The sequence below is a fragment of the Dermacentor silvarum genome, chromosome 11 (genome assembly GCF_013339745.2).
Source record: "Dermacentor silvarum isolate Dsil-2018 chromosome 11, BIME_Dsil_1.4, whole genome shotgun sequence".
In the NCBI taxonomy this organism is placed as follows: Eukaryota; Metazoa; Arthropoda; class Arachnida; order Ixodida; family Ixodidae; genus Dermacentor; species Dermacentor silvarum.
Window position 1 is genome coordinate 91037591 of NC_051164.1, and position 17291 is coordinate 91054881.

At 44.5% G+C, this 17291-nt stretch overlaps 1 protein-coding gene across 1 annotated transcript in view; it reads left to right on the top strand.

Moving 5' to 3' along the window:
* Nucleotides 1-15896, top strand: part of LOC119433231 (Na(+)/H(+) exchange regulatory cofactor NHE-RF1) — a 64381-nt gene extending 48485 nt beyond the window's left edge. The window contains exons 3-5 of the mRNA XM_037700382.2: nt 4-165; nt 2742-2831; nt 12156-15896. Coding sequence (XP_037556310.1) covers nt 4-165; nt 2742-2831; nt 12156-12434 — 531 coding nt within the window. The 3' untranslated portion in view covers nt 12435-15896. The remainder of the gene's footprint in view (nt 1-3; nt 166-2741; nt 2832-12155) is intronic.
* The last annotated feature ends 1395 nt before the right edge of the window (nt 15897-17291 follow it).

Below are 17291 nucleotides of genomic sequence, written 5' to 3' on the forward strand. Positions count from 1 at the left end.
CAGGTACGTGGTGACCAAGCCAATGTGTTGCGGCTCCGCAACCCAGAGCTCAACCCTGCTACCAGTGGAGAAGGGCAAGGTGATGGAGCTGTGGCTGCTGTAGCCGATGGCAGCGAGGGTTCCCAGGAGGATGAAGCAGCCCAGTCAGCTCCCACACCTGTCCTGGTATGGTGTCCATTGCAATGCCAGTGTCAACTACTATGCCTGGGTTCCGTCAGCCAATGACAAATTGCATAATTATAGTTGAGCTAATAGTGCTGAAGAAAGGCAAATTAGGAAAGGTTTCTCCAGTGCATTTTCACCCTTGTTTTTCTTTAGGGCTACCAGCTCAGCTCTAATGACATGCACCTTTGCAGCTACTCAGGTTGAGTCATTACGAAATTGCATAAAAGTAAAGATGAGCGAGTTGTAAAGGCACATTATTAGTGTGAACAGGACAGCCTCAAGAAGCCTGTGAACATGTACACTGTTCTGTTGGTTCCTTTTGGTTATTTTCGCAGTGTTGTGCTGTTTGCTCAACCCCATTCCGTTGCAGTATTCACCAACTAGGGCAATTCCATGTGCAGCTAAGAGAGCTCTGCTTGCATTTGTGGTTGCCTTATGACATTACTTTTGTGCTTTTTGGGCCATGGATTGAACGTAGTGTGCTTCAAGTGAGAACTTGAGACTAGACTTTACTTCATGGGAGGAAAACCATCTGGAAAGACATTGAGTTCGTCTATACACAGAACGCCATGGATATCTCTCTTAAACTACTATAAAAAGTTTATGCGCTATCCGGGAACACTTACACCCGATAATGCTTACAAAAGACCCAAGATGAGGCAAAAAACTACTCTCACACAGAAACTCTATTTTTAGTTGAAGAGGAAACCTACAGACTATTGCAAACCTACTAAATCAAGCTTGCTATTGTTACTTGGCACTTCAACTAAATGCTACACTTTTTTGGAGCAGTAATAGCCCTTAATAGCACACTTAATGAAGCTTGTGAATTCAAAGTGGTAGTTGAGTCAAATGTGCAATAATAACAGCCTTTTCTTTAGCCCTTGTAGCCCTTTATCAGTTTCCATACAGCTGTGCATAGTATCGCTCAAGGTATGGAAGGCCATGAGAGCGTCCATAAATATGGGTTTTGTGTGACTGTGTGTGCCATTGTCCAGCTTCCTCTTTCGCTTTTGACGTCGTGAACTGTATTGAGATTGGCGACAATGACCTGCATGCTCAGCGATTCTGGTGTCGAAATGCATCATCGCAGAGCACATATTCATGATGGGGTCAGGAGCTCCTATTCATGCCATACTTAGCTTGCTTAATGTAGGTACCGCCAACGCAAGATGCCGCATCGGTGGTGCACTGTTGCAGTTTTTAGGCGTAACTGGAAAGATAAATTTAGCATACGCGAAACTAATATACATGACCCTATGGAAACTAAATGGGACCACCATTTCAGAATGTAGGAGCTGGGAAAACGTAACACACAGGAATGGATCAATGAGGTTCTACTCTACTTCAAATGTAAAAAGGGCAGTTGTGGCTCTTGCACGCATACGTGAAGTTCACAAAACATAGGCCAATAATGACTGCCTGTTTATCACAGTCGTTTTCTGTATTGTTGGCGACACTGTTACCATGGTACAACAGTCATTAAAGGTATGCTGAAAAATTGAAGTACGAGTGAGAGCGGCGAAGTCTATAGTGGCATCAGCAAAGAACTAAACACTGGCAATAAAGAACCGATATGTATTTTTCGTTGACAAGCAATGACATTGCTCTGTCATTACTATGGGCATATAGACATTCATCTATTGGATTCTTTGTTTCCTTGACCGAAGCACTGAGTGAAGTAGGTTTTCCTCTACCAGTATATGTGCACTGCAGTACGCTTTTCCTTCGCCTTATAGGTCTTTAAATTTTTTGGCCCTACCACCACGTTCCTCAGTGCTGCCTGGAAAGGCTACAGATAGCACCTGTGTGCTTCTGCAAGTGTTTAGATTTTTTTACATTATAGAAGGCATTGGTTGTGGGTGACCTGCCACGATGATTCTGTGGCTGTAACATTCTACCTCTAAGTGCGAGGTCGTTAGTTAGATTCCTGGTTCCGGCAGCTGCATTTTGTAGGATGGAGAATGCTAAAACTACTCGTATGATTATATTTATGTGCAAGTGAAACAAAAATGGCTGACCATCGTAATCCAGGGCCCTCCACTACAGGGTTTTGAATTAAGATTAAGAGGCAGCATCGTTAAACAATACAGTATTTGTTGCTTAGAGGCATCGCTGCATGGTAACAGCAAAGGTGCAAGGTGACTGAAGTTGTGGAAAAATTAAGACCTTAATGCTCAAGTATTGGTTTTGCGATAAATGCTGGAATGATCATGACATCTTACCGATGTATGAGAAAGAAAATGAGAAAGCCGAGATCATATTGCAGGGCCCTGCTGATTTTGACTGTTGGTCTTGATGTGTCCTCTGACTGAGGAGTCTGGCTGTAGCAAGCCACTTTGATGATTTAATTTTGAGCCTATTTTTAAAACCATTATGTACTACTACTTTGTTGATAACGAGACTCTTCATATCAGACGAAATGTTGGTGTCTGCTACTGGAGATGACTTCTTGAAGTTTGCCTTGGAAAGAGCCAGTTACTCCAGTCTCTTTTGGCTGAGTAAGAACTTGCAACCGAGAAAGTGATAGTGCTGGTTTACAAACACAACTGCTTCCCTCGTCCTTAATCATGCAGAGGCGGCAGAGTGGCTTGGAAGGAAAGGAGGATGCAGAAGAGGAGGAAAGCCGATCCTCGGAGCCTGAACCTGTACCAGCAAAAGCAGAGGTGGGTAGAACAAACGGGCGCAGCCTCTTCATCTTTTAACATACAATTAGTCCTCATAGCCATCATAGAATTTAGCATATCTAACTCAGCAAGTGGGGTATCTGGTAAAGGTGTTCACTGCCATGCCATGCCATGCCTGCTGTAGGCACTGCTGTCAGTGTTGTCACTTTATCTGTGCTCTGTCAAGACTCGTGGTTGCTTTTCTTGCAAATTTATCTCAGCACGTCTTGAGTGCTGTGCAGCTTAGCTGAATGATCAATGTGCTAATCACTGCCAGATAGCATGGGAAGGCGGGAGGTGTTTCTCTATTCAAGCTACGGTATTGCCTCTGAACTAACATTTCTCAGCAGACAATTGCAAGCTTCTTGCATGTTTTTTGTGCTAAATAAGTAAAGACTCAATTGTTGCACATTACACGGTCATGTAAAAGTCATGTCCTATTTAATGCATGTTAAATAATACTTCAATCAACTTCATAGATTATGCTTTAAAGCTTTCTAGATTATGAAAAAGCACCTGCCAGGGTGGCTCAGTCAGCTAAGGCGTTGTGCTGCTGAGCACGAGTTTGCGGGATCGAATCTCGACCACGGCGGCCGCATTTCGATGGAGGTGAAATGCAAAAACGCCCGTGTACTTGTGTTGTAGTGCACGTTAAAGAACCCCAGGTGGTAAAAATTAATCCGGAGCCCTCCATTACGGCGTGCCTCATAATCAGAACTGGTTTTGGCATGTAAAACTCCAGAAAGAAGAAAATTATGAAAAAGCCTATGGTTCAGTAGACATACCAGCAGTCATGGAGGCATTGCATAGAGTACAGGAGGTATACCTGAATATCTTGGGGAATATCTACAGATTCCACAGCTGCTTTACTTCTCCCCAAGAAAAGTTTAAAATTACCTATCAAGAAAAGGGATCAGGCAAGGAGACACAATCTCTCCAATGCTAATCACTGCATGCTTAGAAGTATTCAGTCTATTAGACTGGGAAGGCATAGGAGTGAGGATCATGGCAAATATCTCAACAATCTTTGGGTTGCAGGTGACAGTGTCCTGTTCAGCAACAAGGGGGATGAATTGCAACAAATGATTGAGGACCTTAATAGAGAAAGTGTAAGAGTAGGGTTGAAGACTGATATGCTGAGGACAAAGGTAATGCTCTGTAGCTTGGCAAGGGAACAAGAATTCATGATCACCGTTCAGCTTCTACAGTCTGTGCAGGAGTACGTTTATCTAGGTCAGTTACTCACAGGGTACCCTCATCCTGAGAAGGAAACTTACAGAATAAAAATGGGTTGGAGTGCATACGCCAGGCATTACCAAATCCTGACTGGGAGATTACCACTGTCATTGAAAAGAAAAGTGTACAATTATTGCATTCTACCGGCACTCCCATATGGGACAGAAACTTGGAGGTTGACAGTGAAGCTGTAGAACAAGTTAAGGACCGTGCAAATAGCAATGGAATGAAAAATGTTAGGTGTAACATTAAGAGACGGAAAGAGAGCGGTGTGGATCAGAGAGCAAACAGGCGATAGTCAGTAATTCTAGTTTATTCAAGTGAAAAAATGCAGCTGGGCAGGCCATGTAATGCATAGGGCAGATAACCGGTGAACCATTAGTGTTACAGAATGGGTGCCAAAGGAAGGGAAGGGCAGTTGAGGAAGGCAGAAAATTAGGTGAGCTTATGAAATTAGGAAATTTGCAGGCGCAAGTTGGAATCAGCTAGCGCAAGGCAGGGGTTATAGGAGATCGCTGGGAGAGGCCTTCGTCTTGCTGGGAACTTACCAATGGACTGATGATAATGATGATGAATCAATACTTATGATGTTTAACATACTGTTTGCTCGTACAGGAACTTGTGAACTATTCTGCATGAGTACTGGTAAATGGCATGGCAGCAATAATTCTGAAGAAGTCTGGTAGTTCCTTTTTTTCTTATGTTTTTTAATTGGGACTTTACTTGAGTGTTCCTTCACCTGCCACACTTGAACTTGATGTTGGACCTCTGCAAAACCCTGCACACACAACACATGCCTTGCTTGCATGTTCAACGTAAAATGTATCAGCACTTCCCGCTTACACTGCTTAGTACAGTAGATTCACCATGAGGCAGTACCTTAACCAATGTCAAGCCACTTATGCAGCAGAAAGCAACATCGCTTCGTGTCCCCACAGCCACCTCAGTAGCTGAGCGATTGATTTGTACAAACTCTCCTTTTTAGCTCAGCATTCTTTCTTTTTTGTCAGTAAGATACGCAATGCGAGATGCATGACAAGTGTACTGAATTGGTTGCCTTTGCCTGAGCAGAGTTCTTGTGATTCTGCCAGAAGCCCTTCTCATTATATTTTAACATCTGTTTGTTGACATTTGGTACCGTATGCTAATATGTGTAAGTGATTTATTTATTTTATTTATTTCACAATACTGCAAGCCAGATTGGCCCTCGCAGGAGAGGAATATGATCCTAGTATGGTAAACAGTTTAGGCTGGTCAGTCACTCGTCCACCACGAGAACAATACATGAGAACAAAGTTATATGTCAAAACACTTGTCTATGTGTTCACTTGCCTTTGGCAAAGTGATCATCACATACTCTGTCTGCTACGCTCAGTACAACTCTGCGTCGCTTGTTGACGGTGACTGCTCATTTATGCTTGGGCATGTAATTCCTTGCAAAGTAAAACAATTTTTTTCATTTACGAAAGAATTCAAGTCTATCATAAACCTACATCATTCCTCCACAATTACACAGAACAGCAGGAATCGTGGAGCAGCAGCAACCAAGACCTGGAACCGGAGGTGGCGTAGAGGATAACACAGCATTTTGCTACCCACCTACTATATCCGTTGATACTTGTATTATGCTTGTATGGGAGCCATACTTCATGATTTTTTTTCATGATACTTGTGACATGATACTTGTGACATGATACTTGTGACAGCAGCAGTGCGGTAGCATGCAATTCAATGAACGAAAGTGTAAAGAATGGGTAACGACAACGATCACTATGAAACCTGGCCCCAGGTGTCCTTGCTACTGAAGCCAAGGTACAATTACCTGCTAAAAGTTTAACGGGCTATGTAGTGAATTTCAGATCTCACATTCTTACCAGTGTTGTACGAAATGGCGTTCCTGGAACTTGTTCCTTTTGGGAGGAACAGAGAAACACCACCGTTCCGTTAAGGGTCAGTGGAACTGTAACGGTAACTCATTAGATTTGCGAAGGAACGGCAGGGGGAATGGCGTTTCTTCTGTAAACGTTCCACAGCATTGAACAGTCGCACGCACGTATGCAGCACATCAAGCAGGGAAGATGGGCGACCGTGTGAGGCGCAAAGAACTACCGCTTACCTCTCACGTGATTTTTGTGCATTTTACAGCGTAAGCTGTTATGGGTTCATTCCAATAGCAGTTTCTAGGTCGCGATGATGCCGCCGCCGCCCCGCAACCGCTATCGCCAGAAATGCGAAAAAAAGAACCCGCTCTCTGCCGGGATCGAACCCAGGCCCGCTGCGTGGGAGTCGGATACTTTATTATTGAGCCATGCAAGCGCTTGCTATCAGGCGGAAGAAAAATTCCCTTTATACGCGCCCTATAGGCCGGCGCACAGGCGTAGACGACCCGAGCCTCCGCCAGTATGGTGGCACCATCTAGTTAACGTGCCTGCAACCGCCGCGTGCGACGAGATTCGATTCAGACGAGGCACGCAATCAACGCTATCCCGATGTCAGATGTGCGCCACATATTGTAGGTACCCCTTCGGTACACGTTATGATGTCTCCTCGCAAGGTACGAACCGCTGCTGAAGAAGTGAATCGTACAGCTATGTGCGCGGCTACAACTAGGCATCATCGGCAGACAGCTCAGCAGACTGCTGTGCAGAGAGCATTACAAGCCGCAGCTCGCCGTCGGCGCCGGGCGGACAGTTCAGATCATTCTCGTCAAAATCGAGGCGGAGACACTTTGCCGCGAAGACCTTGTTGTGCATGGTGCCGAAATTGGAGCTACTCTTGCGCCGCTCAACCAGCTTACGCTGTGACTGTGCTGCTTGTGCCGCTGCAGGCCTGTGACTTTTTTTTACGTGACTTCTCAGTTATACTTTTTTATGACTAGGCTTCAAGATTGTCACGTGACGCTCCCTCCTGTAGTTTCTTTCCTCCATGCCGGCATGCCGGTCCGCCGCAGAAGAACGTTGATGTCAGGATCGCAGCGCCACTCGAGGGAACTTCGCGGCAGGATGGAAAATGTCCATTCCTCACGTGACTCACCTTCACCATGACCTTATCGAGCATTCATTAAACAGTCTATGTATTTCCTTTCGATGCGGTTTCTTGTACAAGAAATTTAATTATATTGGTGCATGTGAGTAACTTTCTATTTGCACATCTGAAACGCAGTGTCCCGACTATGCAATTGCAAGACCGAAGTGGAAAGTGCCATATGTGTTGCACTTGTAAATAGACAAGCATCAAAGTTGCAGTTAGACATGTCTGCAGTATGTCCAGTGTTTCGTGAAAAAATTTGTCTTGGAGCATTTCTTGGGATTCTTTTTATGTCCAAATAATCTGTTGCCGGCGATGTTAAAATTTGTATAATATACGTAGTTCGATGTGAGTTTTAAATTGCTCACTTTATTCCGCCTCTGGATTATCCGACACCATATTTTAGCTTTAAAAAATGCAACGTTAATGTAACGACACATTCCAATGTTCGAAGTGCAACTGGAACACATTCTTTTTGCATTAAAGGAACTTGTAACGGGAACTCGTTTTAACATTGGGAAGGAACTAGGAACGAGTTTTCGTTCCTGTTTTAGAGGAATGTGTACAGCACTGATTCTTAGTCAATACTATATGGCTTTACAGTTCATTTAGCATTTCTAAAAGTTTGATGTCCAATAATAAACTAGCACTTTAACCATTCTTCTTCAACATCCCCCCACTAATACTGGCAAGGTCGAGGAAGACACAAGTGTCCAGTAGAGTGCAGATGATTTGGTCAATTATCAAGGTTTGCAGATACTGCCAACCAGAGATCATAACAGTGGCACTGCAGTACATGCACAAGAGGCATCAATGATGCTTCTGACATTGACACCAGTAGAGCACAAAATGCACATTTAGTAGAGTGCAGATGATTTGGTCAATTATCAAGGTTTGTAGATACTGCCAACCAGAGATCATAACAGTGGCACTGCAGTACATGCACAAGAGGCATCAATGATGCTTCTGACATTGACACCAGTAGAGCACAAAATGCACATTTTGATGGTAGCAGACGAAAAAAAAAAGATGCATGTGGACATTCTTTCATTCATTGCCTCCTGGCTTTTGATTCATTGACCTTCTCAGTGGGAATGTAAAGTTATGCAGTATATGGCACCGGGAATCGTAAACCATGCAGTTTCAGCTGTGTGCTGTTGACGAGTGAGCTTTTCTAGTGGGTGCTTAGAACAATACTGTGAGCTGCAGGCATAAATTTCACATGCAGTAGTACATACTTATTTGATCTTGCACAGCAGTGTTCAACATAGCAGCATATACAATTGCCTGTCACGACACAGAATACTATGGAAATTGCACGCATTGTGCCTCATGAGGTAGCCCTGGTTGCAATAATTCGCATACCGTGTTTAAATGCTATACCGGGTGCACGAGGTATTTGAGAACACTATTCTTTATCGCCATAGACGCCAGCAGGCTCATCATATCTATCTAGGCGTGTGGCTTCTTGTTGGTTGACCCCTTATTATTCATACTGTGCAATTTGTTCAAAGATGGAAGCATACAGGTTGACGCAGAAAATCAAATGCCATGCAGTCCTCGTCGCCCTGACCGCACACCACAGCGACTTGGAAATCGCCACCTTTCAGAACGTAGCGAAGCCTTTCGTTACAAGGTGCGGACAGAACTGATGTGTTCTGGTGGTGACGTGGCATCTGTGGCGAAAAGGGAGAAGCACAATCAGCAGTGAAACGTCGTTAGAGCCCCTGATTTTCTCCAGCGGCTGCAAATCATCGCGAGTTATGACCCAGGGAAGTCAATGTGAGCCATTGCAAAGGAGCTCCAAGTCGCAGAGTCGAATGTCAGGCTCACTGTGCATGAGGACTTGAGGTACCATTCCTACATCATGAGGAGGGGGCAATTCATGTCCGATAAAACTCGGGAGAATCGTCTGCTCTGGTCAAAGTGCTTGCTAAGCAAGCTGAAGAGACCCGAGGAGCCTGGAATGCTGTTTTTTTACCAAGACCAAAAAGTTAACCACCGTAACAACACGTGGCTTTGCACAAGCGCTTATGAGGTGCCTACAGTGATGCACACAAAATTTCTATCGTCTGTGATGGTGTTAGCCGTCGTCAGCAACGAGGGCGATGTCATGCCGCCGCACTTTTTTGCAGAAGGACTCCGCGTTAATGCTGCCGCGTACGTGGAGGTGCTTGCCACCATTGTAAAGACCTGGATAGAGACTGTTTTGAAAGGAATACCTTATGTCTTTCAGCAAGATTTGGCTCCCACCCACACCGCCTGTGTCACCCAGGAGTGGCTGGCTCATGTTGAGACTCGCGTTGATGTCCGGTTCCATCCTACCACGATCCGCCAGTTGTTGGGGCGCCGGTTACTACAACCTCGACCGGCATCACTTCTAGGTAGCGTAGCGCTGCCGGCAGGCTGTAGGCGTCCGGTAGATCATGGCGACCAGGCAGGGCGAGACAATTTTAAGTGCGAAACTTGCACGGTTTATTTCATGTTGAAGGATTGCAAAGAAGAGAATGAATGAATGAATGTACATGGCGGGGCCGCTTAAATGGGCCCTCTAACAATGAGGCGGGGTTTCGCTCCAGTCACGTGACAGGCAAGTCCAGTTGGGGGGGTGCGGCAGCATCTCCCTCTCGCCTAGGTGACGTTTCCCTGGCTTGTCCCCACTGGTGGCAACCCGAAGCTCCTGAAGACGTTATTCGTGGAAGGCGGGCCTATTCGCCTCCCACGCACATGCACACAAAAGGATCAGCAACTACGACGTCCCAACGCTCCGGAAGAATGTTTCGTAGAAGGCGGGCTTACTCGCCTCCCCGCACCTGCACACAACGGGATCAGCAACTACTGCGTTCCAGATGCTCCGGAAGAACGTTTCGTGGAAGGCGGGCTTAATCTCCTCCCCGCACCTGCACACAACGGGATCAGCAACTACTGCGTCCCGCCCGCGACAACCAAGCCGATGGGGAGACCTCTGGTTAATCCTTTTAAACGGGCTGTCGTACGTCAACCGTAACACTGACAACATCTCCAAGGACCACTTGATCGGTGCATGCAGCCGTTTCCGAAGCCGAAGTTGAATCGGTTATTGCTGCGGATGGCGGATTCATTCAGTAATTGTGGAAATAAACCGTAAGAGAAGTACTTCCCATAGTTTGGTGAAAATATGTCTATTTTTGCTGGAGATATTATTCTCTGCTTGAAGCCAACATTGTGTTCTCAAATACCTCGTGCACCTGGTATACTAATTTTGCCGCCTGCACATATAGTCGAACCTTACTACAGAAAACATGTATATGTCGAATCAGTGGCTGTATAACTTCTTATAATGAATAACCGGGTATAACCAAGGTATTGTTTTGACGGTGACTGTTATAACAATTATAAAATTTTTCTTGCACCTGACTACATTTGCTATGGACACATGCAGCAGGCTTCTCTGCCACACATTGGAAGTGGGTGATGTTTGTGACAGTTGAGCCGTTGACAGCACGGTTTGGCATCCGTGCTGCCAAACTACTTTCTGCTGGTTTCGAGTGTCTTGATAGTCTTCAAGCTTAATAAAACATGTTCTCACGTTTCGTGGGTGACATGGCTGAAACTGTTGGCGATGGCAGTGTGAAAGGGACCATTGCAGTCATACTGACCCATATGAAAATTGCTGCGGAGGTGGCACATAAGCAGCCTGTGCATATCGCCAACTTCTGGTGATGTCCACAATCGAAGGCAGTGTACTTAGGTTCATGAAGTTCCTTGAGACTATTGAGCAGGCATGCTATGTATACACACCTACAACAGAAAAAGGCAATGCTGCTGCTTTTTTTCATGCCTCAATCAATGGTTGCTTTGGTTCAAGTAAGCGTCCAGTCAAGTCCAGGCTATTTGTCAATTTACATGATTTTATATACAGTATTTTGGCTATGTCAAGATATCTCTTGAAACTTGCAGTATTCATTATGACGAGGTTCAACTGCACGCAGTTTATTGTTGGTTACAATCCTCTGCATGCTATACTTGATTATAATGTTTACTTTACATGTGTCTCCACTAGAACTTGAGGAAACAGATGTATATACTATTTCTGAACACTTGACCATACCCAACAAATATTGTTAGGTATGTAGTCATGATCACCTTTGCTAGGTTATCATGACAAATTTGTGTGCGCAGCGCTAGCGTACAGGTGGTGACAAACTCGTGAAGTCCTGCTTCCCAGTTGATACCGTTCTTTGGCTTTGGAGGGACAATAAAGGAATAATGATTATTGATGAGAACCCGCCAGCACATAAACATTTAATCATCATCATCATCATCATCATTAATCACCACCTCAATGTCACTTCCCTCCCTTAATCATAGGTCATAAGAAACTCTGACAGTTTTAAAACCCGTGAATAGATGACAGGCCCAGTCACACAGTGCACAGAGAAGCCACAATTGTGGTGAAGATGCATATTGCAGAAGGCGAAAGAAAAGCAGTGAATCAGGGACAGTAATAGCTAGTGAAAATCAGGAGAACCATTCCTTGTGGTTCTAGCTCATTCTTTTCTTTGGTCTCCCTTCATGCTTTGAGAGGTGCTTTTGAAATGGTGCTCAATGTCAGCATGTTTGCCTCCCTTTTTCTAACTTAATGTAACTGCTACACAGTCTACTCTTATTTCTTGCCTAAACCCAACCTTTTCATACTTGACTTAAAGTGCTTACTTAATTCTTACAAACTTGCCCAAATTTCAGTTCTTGCAACCTTTTCACATGGCAAGATGAAAATGCAATCAGTTCATTTCTTTTTTCAAACAAATCTTCACTTGTAAAAGTCGTAGAAAGACCCAGTATCTGTGTCAAGAGTGGCCAAGTGAATTAGTGAAAAAGTGTGATTTCGACTTTGAAGAACTCTTGTTCAAATCTTATGGTCACCACTTGGACAGCTCCTGGCATCAGGCTAGAGTTCAGAAAGCTGCCAGATAACTTACATCTATTCCTAGCATTGAGAAAGTTGGTATAGCCATTTTTATCATTGGCTTCTGTGGGGGATAATATAGCTTATCACATAATGATGTGCCCTCTTTCCAGGTGTCTGCAAGAGAGGAGGCAAATGGTGCTGGTGACAAGCTGACAGAGAGCCTCGTCACCGGAACGAATCAAATAGACTCAAGCCCTGAAGCCAAGGTCGCACCACCGACAGAGCCTGCACCATCAGAACCAGCCAATGCCACGAGCAACGGCTCTCTCAACATGCTCAACATGAGCGCCTCCGAAATGCGGCAGCTGCTGGCGCAGCGCAAAAAGCACGACCCCAAAAAGATCCAGATGGACCTGAAGAAAAAGTATGAGCTCATCGAGCAGATGTGAGCCGGTTGTGCCTTCCGTCGAACGACGCCATTAGTTGGGTGTGGCTGGTCCCAGCACACTTTTTGTGTGCGAGTGTAATAGATGTTTTTTTTTTCTCATTTTTATCTAGGAGCTGGGAGGGTTGTGTGCCTGGGCGAATGTGCAAGAAATCGCGCAACTCTGGATTCACTGTTATCTGCCGTACTTGTATGAGGCGCCGATTGAATTTTTCTTTTCATAATGATGATTTCGGTGCTGTTGACAAAGGAATGTGGCATCCAAATGGGAGAGAAGAACTTTGGAATTTGGCAGCATTGACATGTTGCTGATATAGGTGCTGTCAATAAAAAAATTAACGCTTTCTCTGCATGTGTGACGGGATAACTGTTCATATTGGCAATGGATTTCGCTTTGTTACACCATGTGGCTACTCAGGAACTTGGCAAGAATTATTTCTGATAACAATGTTGTAAAGCTATTGTTTCTGGTTGAACAGCAGTTGTCCGAGTCGGGAGGACTGTATTGAAAACTCTCTGTTCAGCTAATTAACCATATTGTAATTAGTTGCAGAATACTGGTATATGTCACCGGTAAAGTCAATATTTTCCCACTGATCACTTTTTCTGTGTGAAGTGGCTTTTGCAAGTGACTTTTCTGTGTCAAATGTGATGTGGTGCTTCTTCACAGAACAATTAATTTTCCTTCATATCCTCCGTTCTGTGATGCTGCCTTTGACTTGAAATTGAGGGCTGTGCTTGGCATGGGCATTCCCTTGGACTTTTGGCAAACTTATTGTGGTCTCATGAAATCCTTGTTGCATGGGCTCTTAAAATTTTTGCTAAAATCCTAAGTTGTTGAGGTAATCATTGTATTTAGAAGGCACATCGTTTGTAGGAGATGAAGAATGTTATTGGTGCATTCGTTTCATTGCGTGTTGCACATGTTACCACATTCCAGACGTTACGTATATGTTATAGACTAGACGTGGATAGATAACGAAACTGATTTCCATTACCGAGTTGTTCATAATGTAAACGGCTTGATTTACGCAAGTATTGAACATGTGCTTCAGCATGTAAAAGATGTTGACTCGGTGAACAACGTGTGGATGAAAATTCACCTTAGAATGAAGTTCCGATCAGATGGTTACATTTTGCACATTGCTGCATGCATTTGTGTGTTGACTGTAGAAAGCTATTCCTGGTGAACTTGCGTACTCACTATGGAGGCTGGGCTGCAACTACAACAACAAAGTTAACTTTAGCATTTTGTCTTTTGAAGCTGTAGAGGTGCTATAATAAAATGTCGTTCACATTTCCACGACAGGCACTTTATTTAGGATGCCTGCTGGACATGCTGAAATAGCATGTCCAGCACAGAACAACTTTAAGGCTGTTCTGTGTAAAGGTTGCTCATATTTGGTATCTACGAAGCCAAAGCTTGAACATTTCAGAAGTGGTTGATGTACAGTTGGTGTAAAAAGCTTGCGGGATGCAGGATACACGAAAATGCAATTTCAGCCCAGTTTTTGGAAGTTTACATTAATGCATGTAACAAATCTAAAGGCCAGGCTGCATGCTCGTGCTCGGGAAAGATTTCACTTTTTCTTAGATTCTGCATCCCATAAAACTTCTGACAAACACTGCACTTCTTGAGTAACACATTGATCAGCCTTCCATTGCTCATTATCACTGTGATGTGCGTCTGGAATTTCAAGACAGCCCCTTCTGATTTTTCCAGTCTAGGTGATGTAGGGGATTCTTCTAATTTGCGAGCAAGTTTGCTAATGAAAGGCGTTGGTTGGTTTCAATTGAAAGCATTAAATCACATAGAAAGTGGCAGTGACACTTGTAATATAAGAGCCTTCCCTGTGCCTTAGGTAGTCTTTCACAGCACATAAATGCCAATGCATTTAGTGACAAACAAGTGCCTTCAAATATTGCCAGCTGTAGTAGCATCACAGGATCTTGTAGCCAAAGCATAAAATTTTTGAAGCCACTGCGGTTTGCCTCATTCTGATGAGACACCAAGGTTGTGTGTGGTTGTTACACATTTTTGATTGTGAAAGAGTACTTCAGAATTTGCATTTATGTCTACTGTGTGTGACAGGTTTGACATTCGTGCAAGGTACCGACGGGAAGGGAAACACCTGAGTTGGATTCAAGGCTGTCTATTGTAGTCTTCACTCTGAAATCAAAATGTTACCATGATGCATATCCTTCGGCATGTGAGCTATTCAGCAAGTGTCCAATAGCAATGTTCGAACCTGCGCACCTGCTTTAGTCATTACTTGAATACTGGATTGGGTGTTTCCTTTCACATTGGTGCACCTTGTAGGTGCATAATGTTATGGTTGATTTGTTGGATGACACTGAATTTTCTAACATGTACAATTGCGCGATTGAAGCGGTGAAAAAAGTGGTAGTATTAAAGTTTCTGCCGTCAAGAACTACGGTGAGCATCATTTTCTATGTGGGCCTTTTATTTCTGTATGAAAACTATTGTATTTGCATGGAACTATTAATTTGTACAAGTTCTTTGCGCACGTTGAGCATTGTGTGTGTGCAACAATAAGATCAAAGCTGAACAATATTTACACATTCCTTTCTTTCTATGTGCGTTGTATAACCGGACAAAGTACTTTGAACATGTATTTTATATGTAACAGCGTTAAAGCTTTGGACCTGTTTTTCGAAATATTTTCTATTTTTATACCTGATTGTCTTTAGAGCATTTTTTTGATGCCGGATGCTGAATTTTGGTGCACTTGTATTTTCTTTCACAGAAGCCTTTTCGGACATTATTGGACATCATTTTTCGGTCAAACCTATTTTTGATGCAACAGCCACTTCTGGAAGTGCTGTTTCTGACCGCACGCCAACATTCCTTTTGTTTGCTTCGAGAGAAGGGTTTTCATTGTTTTTATGGTGTACTTGTGTGAGTGTACTGAAACAGTGGCTTGATTTTGTTGTGAACTGTGTGTCATGCTCTGCAGTTGCACCATCTCATCATATCTGTGAGATGAATGTTACTCGGAGTTTGATCTAGTTTTGTTTAATATGTGTTTATACTATTAAAACTGAACTTCTCACAAGGTGTTTGAGCTGTTTAGAATCCAATTTCGGTTCAGCTACAGTGCACCGAGATTGCTGCCAGCTCAACAACATAATTTGATGGCACCCTGTATTCTCTTACAGTTTTTTTTTTTTTAATATTTGCTTCCACGAGGTGGCCACAGCCCTCATTGTGGCCGGGGGTTGGGCCACGTTAGTGCACTGTTTTTAAGCACTTTGCTCTCCATAAGTGGCTGAACAATTTTTGTGGCGTCTTGCTGACAAGAAATCCCTCCTTGTGGGGCATCACCAAGTGCCTTTAGCTAATCCCGAATCAGATTGACCTCTCCTGTCGCGGACTGTGAAATGGAAGACTTAATTTTGCTGGCGGTGTCTTTTCAAATACCAGCAATAAAAGTTTATTGAACAATTTGTTTGTCGAAATTTTTTCACTCGCACTGCTGTGGAAGCCACGAGTTTGTATTCACTTCCTGGAGTTCTCCTGCGCTGCATGTGGTCCCGAGCAAAAAAAAAAAAAAAAAAAAAAATCTCGACGGAAGATCGGGCCGACGCCCATGGCAATTTGCAAGTAGACAGCCCGATCTCGGCCAGCTGGGTCGGGCCGGGCTTGCTTTTTGCGAATGGCCAGCCCGTGACTGTCGGCAGACGACACTGGGCCGGCGTCACGACCACCGGTTAAATCGCTGTGTGCGCGTTTGGCCGACACACGGACCGACGACTTTCCCACGAGGGCAACAGCATGACGCGAGATTTATTTTTAGATCCAACACACATTTACACACGAAAAGAGTGTCGACGTAAGAAACGAGCGCCTGGGGAAATGCGCCACCGGCGACGTGCGTAGATGGCAATGATGCTTGTGTACAAAAAGTCGCAGTTTCGCCCGAAAGGCGAAGCATAGCTATCGACGCTTCGATAGCTAGTTATTGGGCGGATGGTAGTTTTGTCGGCCGTATAAACTTGTAAACATAGGCATACTAACTAAATACGAACTAAGCCGCGAAAACACAGCGCACGGTGGCCTGTGACCCGACGCACATGGCGTTCACGATACAGCGGCCCAGGCGGGCGCGCGCGGCCGCCCGGCAACCATTCCCCGTAGCGTTGCGCGCGACTGAAGACCGCGCACTTCCTTCCCGCTTTCCTCCCTTGCATGCGCGAGATTGAGCCGCGATCGCCAGCTCACTCTAGCACGCTTTCACTCGCACGTACAGCATACGGCGCGCGGCGACGATTTTATCGCCTTTCGACTTTATAAGGAACCTCACGGCGACGGCAGAAATGCGGCGGAGTGTTCATATAATTTCTATTGAGTGCCCCTTTAACGTCAGTAAGTATATATCCTAACGGTGCGAAAAAAAAAAGTTGGCGTAAGAAGGTTGTAAGGCACAAACAAAGCTCCTGCTAACAAGTAAAACATTCCACACTAACTTACCATTCTGTAACCTGCTTGAAAGCTCGCGAAAAAAAAAAAAAAAACGTGACTCATCGAGAACTTGCAGGGCAGTTTCGTAAACCGTTCATCTACAACAGCAACAACAGGAAACGAAATAATTCGTTTTTTGACTTCAGGAGGTTAGGAAGCCGTTTTCCACGGTCGTCGGTAAGGAACGCGCCGACTTCGTTTCCCGAAGACGAAACGCGCTCCCACGAGCGCGGTAACGAGTCGACTTTAGGATCCCCTTGTTAGCCCTATACCCCCGCGTCCCAGAGGAACGAAATTAGCATATGCGCAAACAGAGTGCCGCTTGTTTCCACTTAAATCACGTACGCGCTCTGCCGATGCCTCCAGTGATGAGCCTCG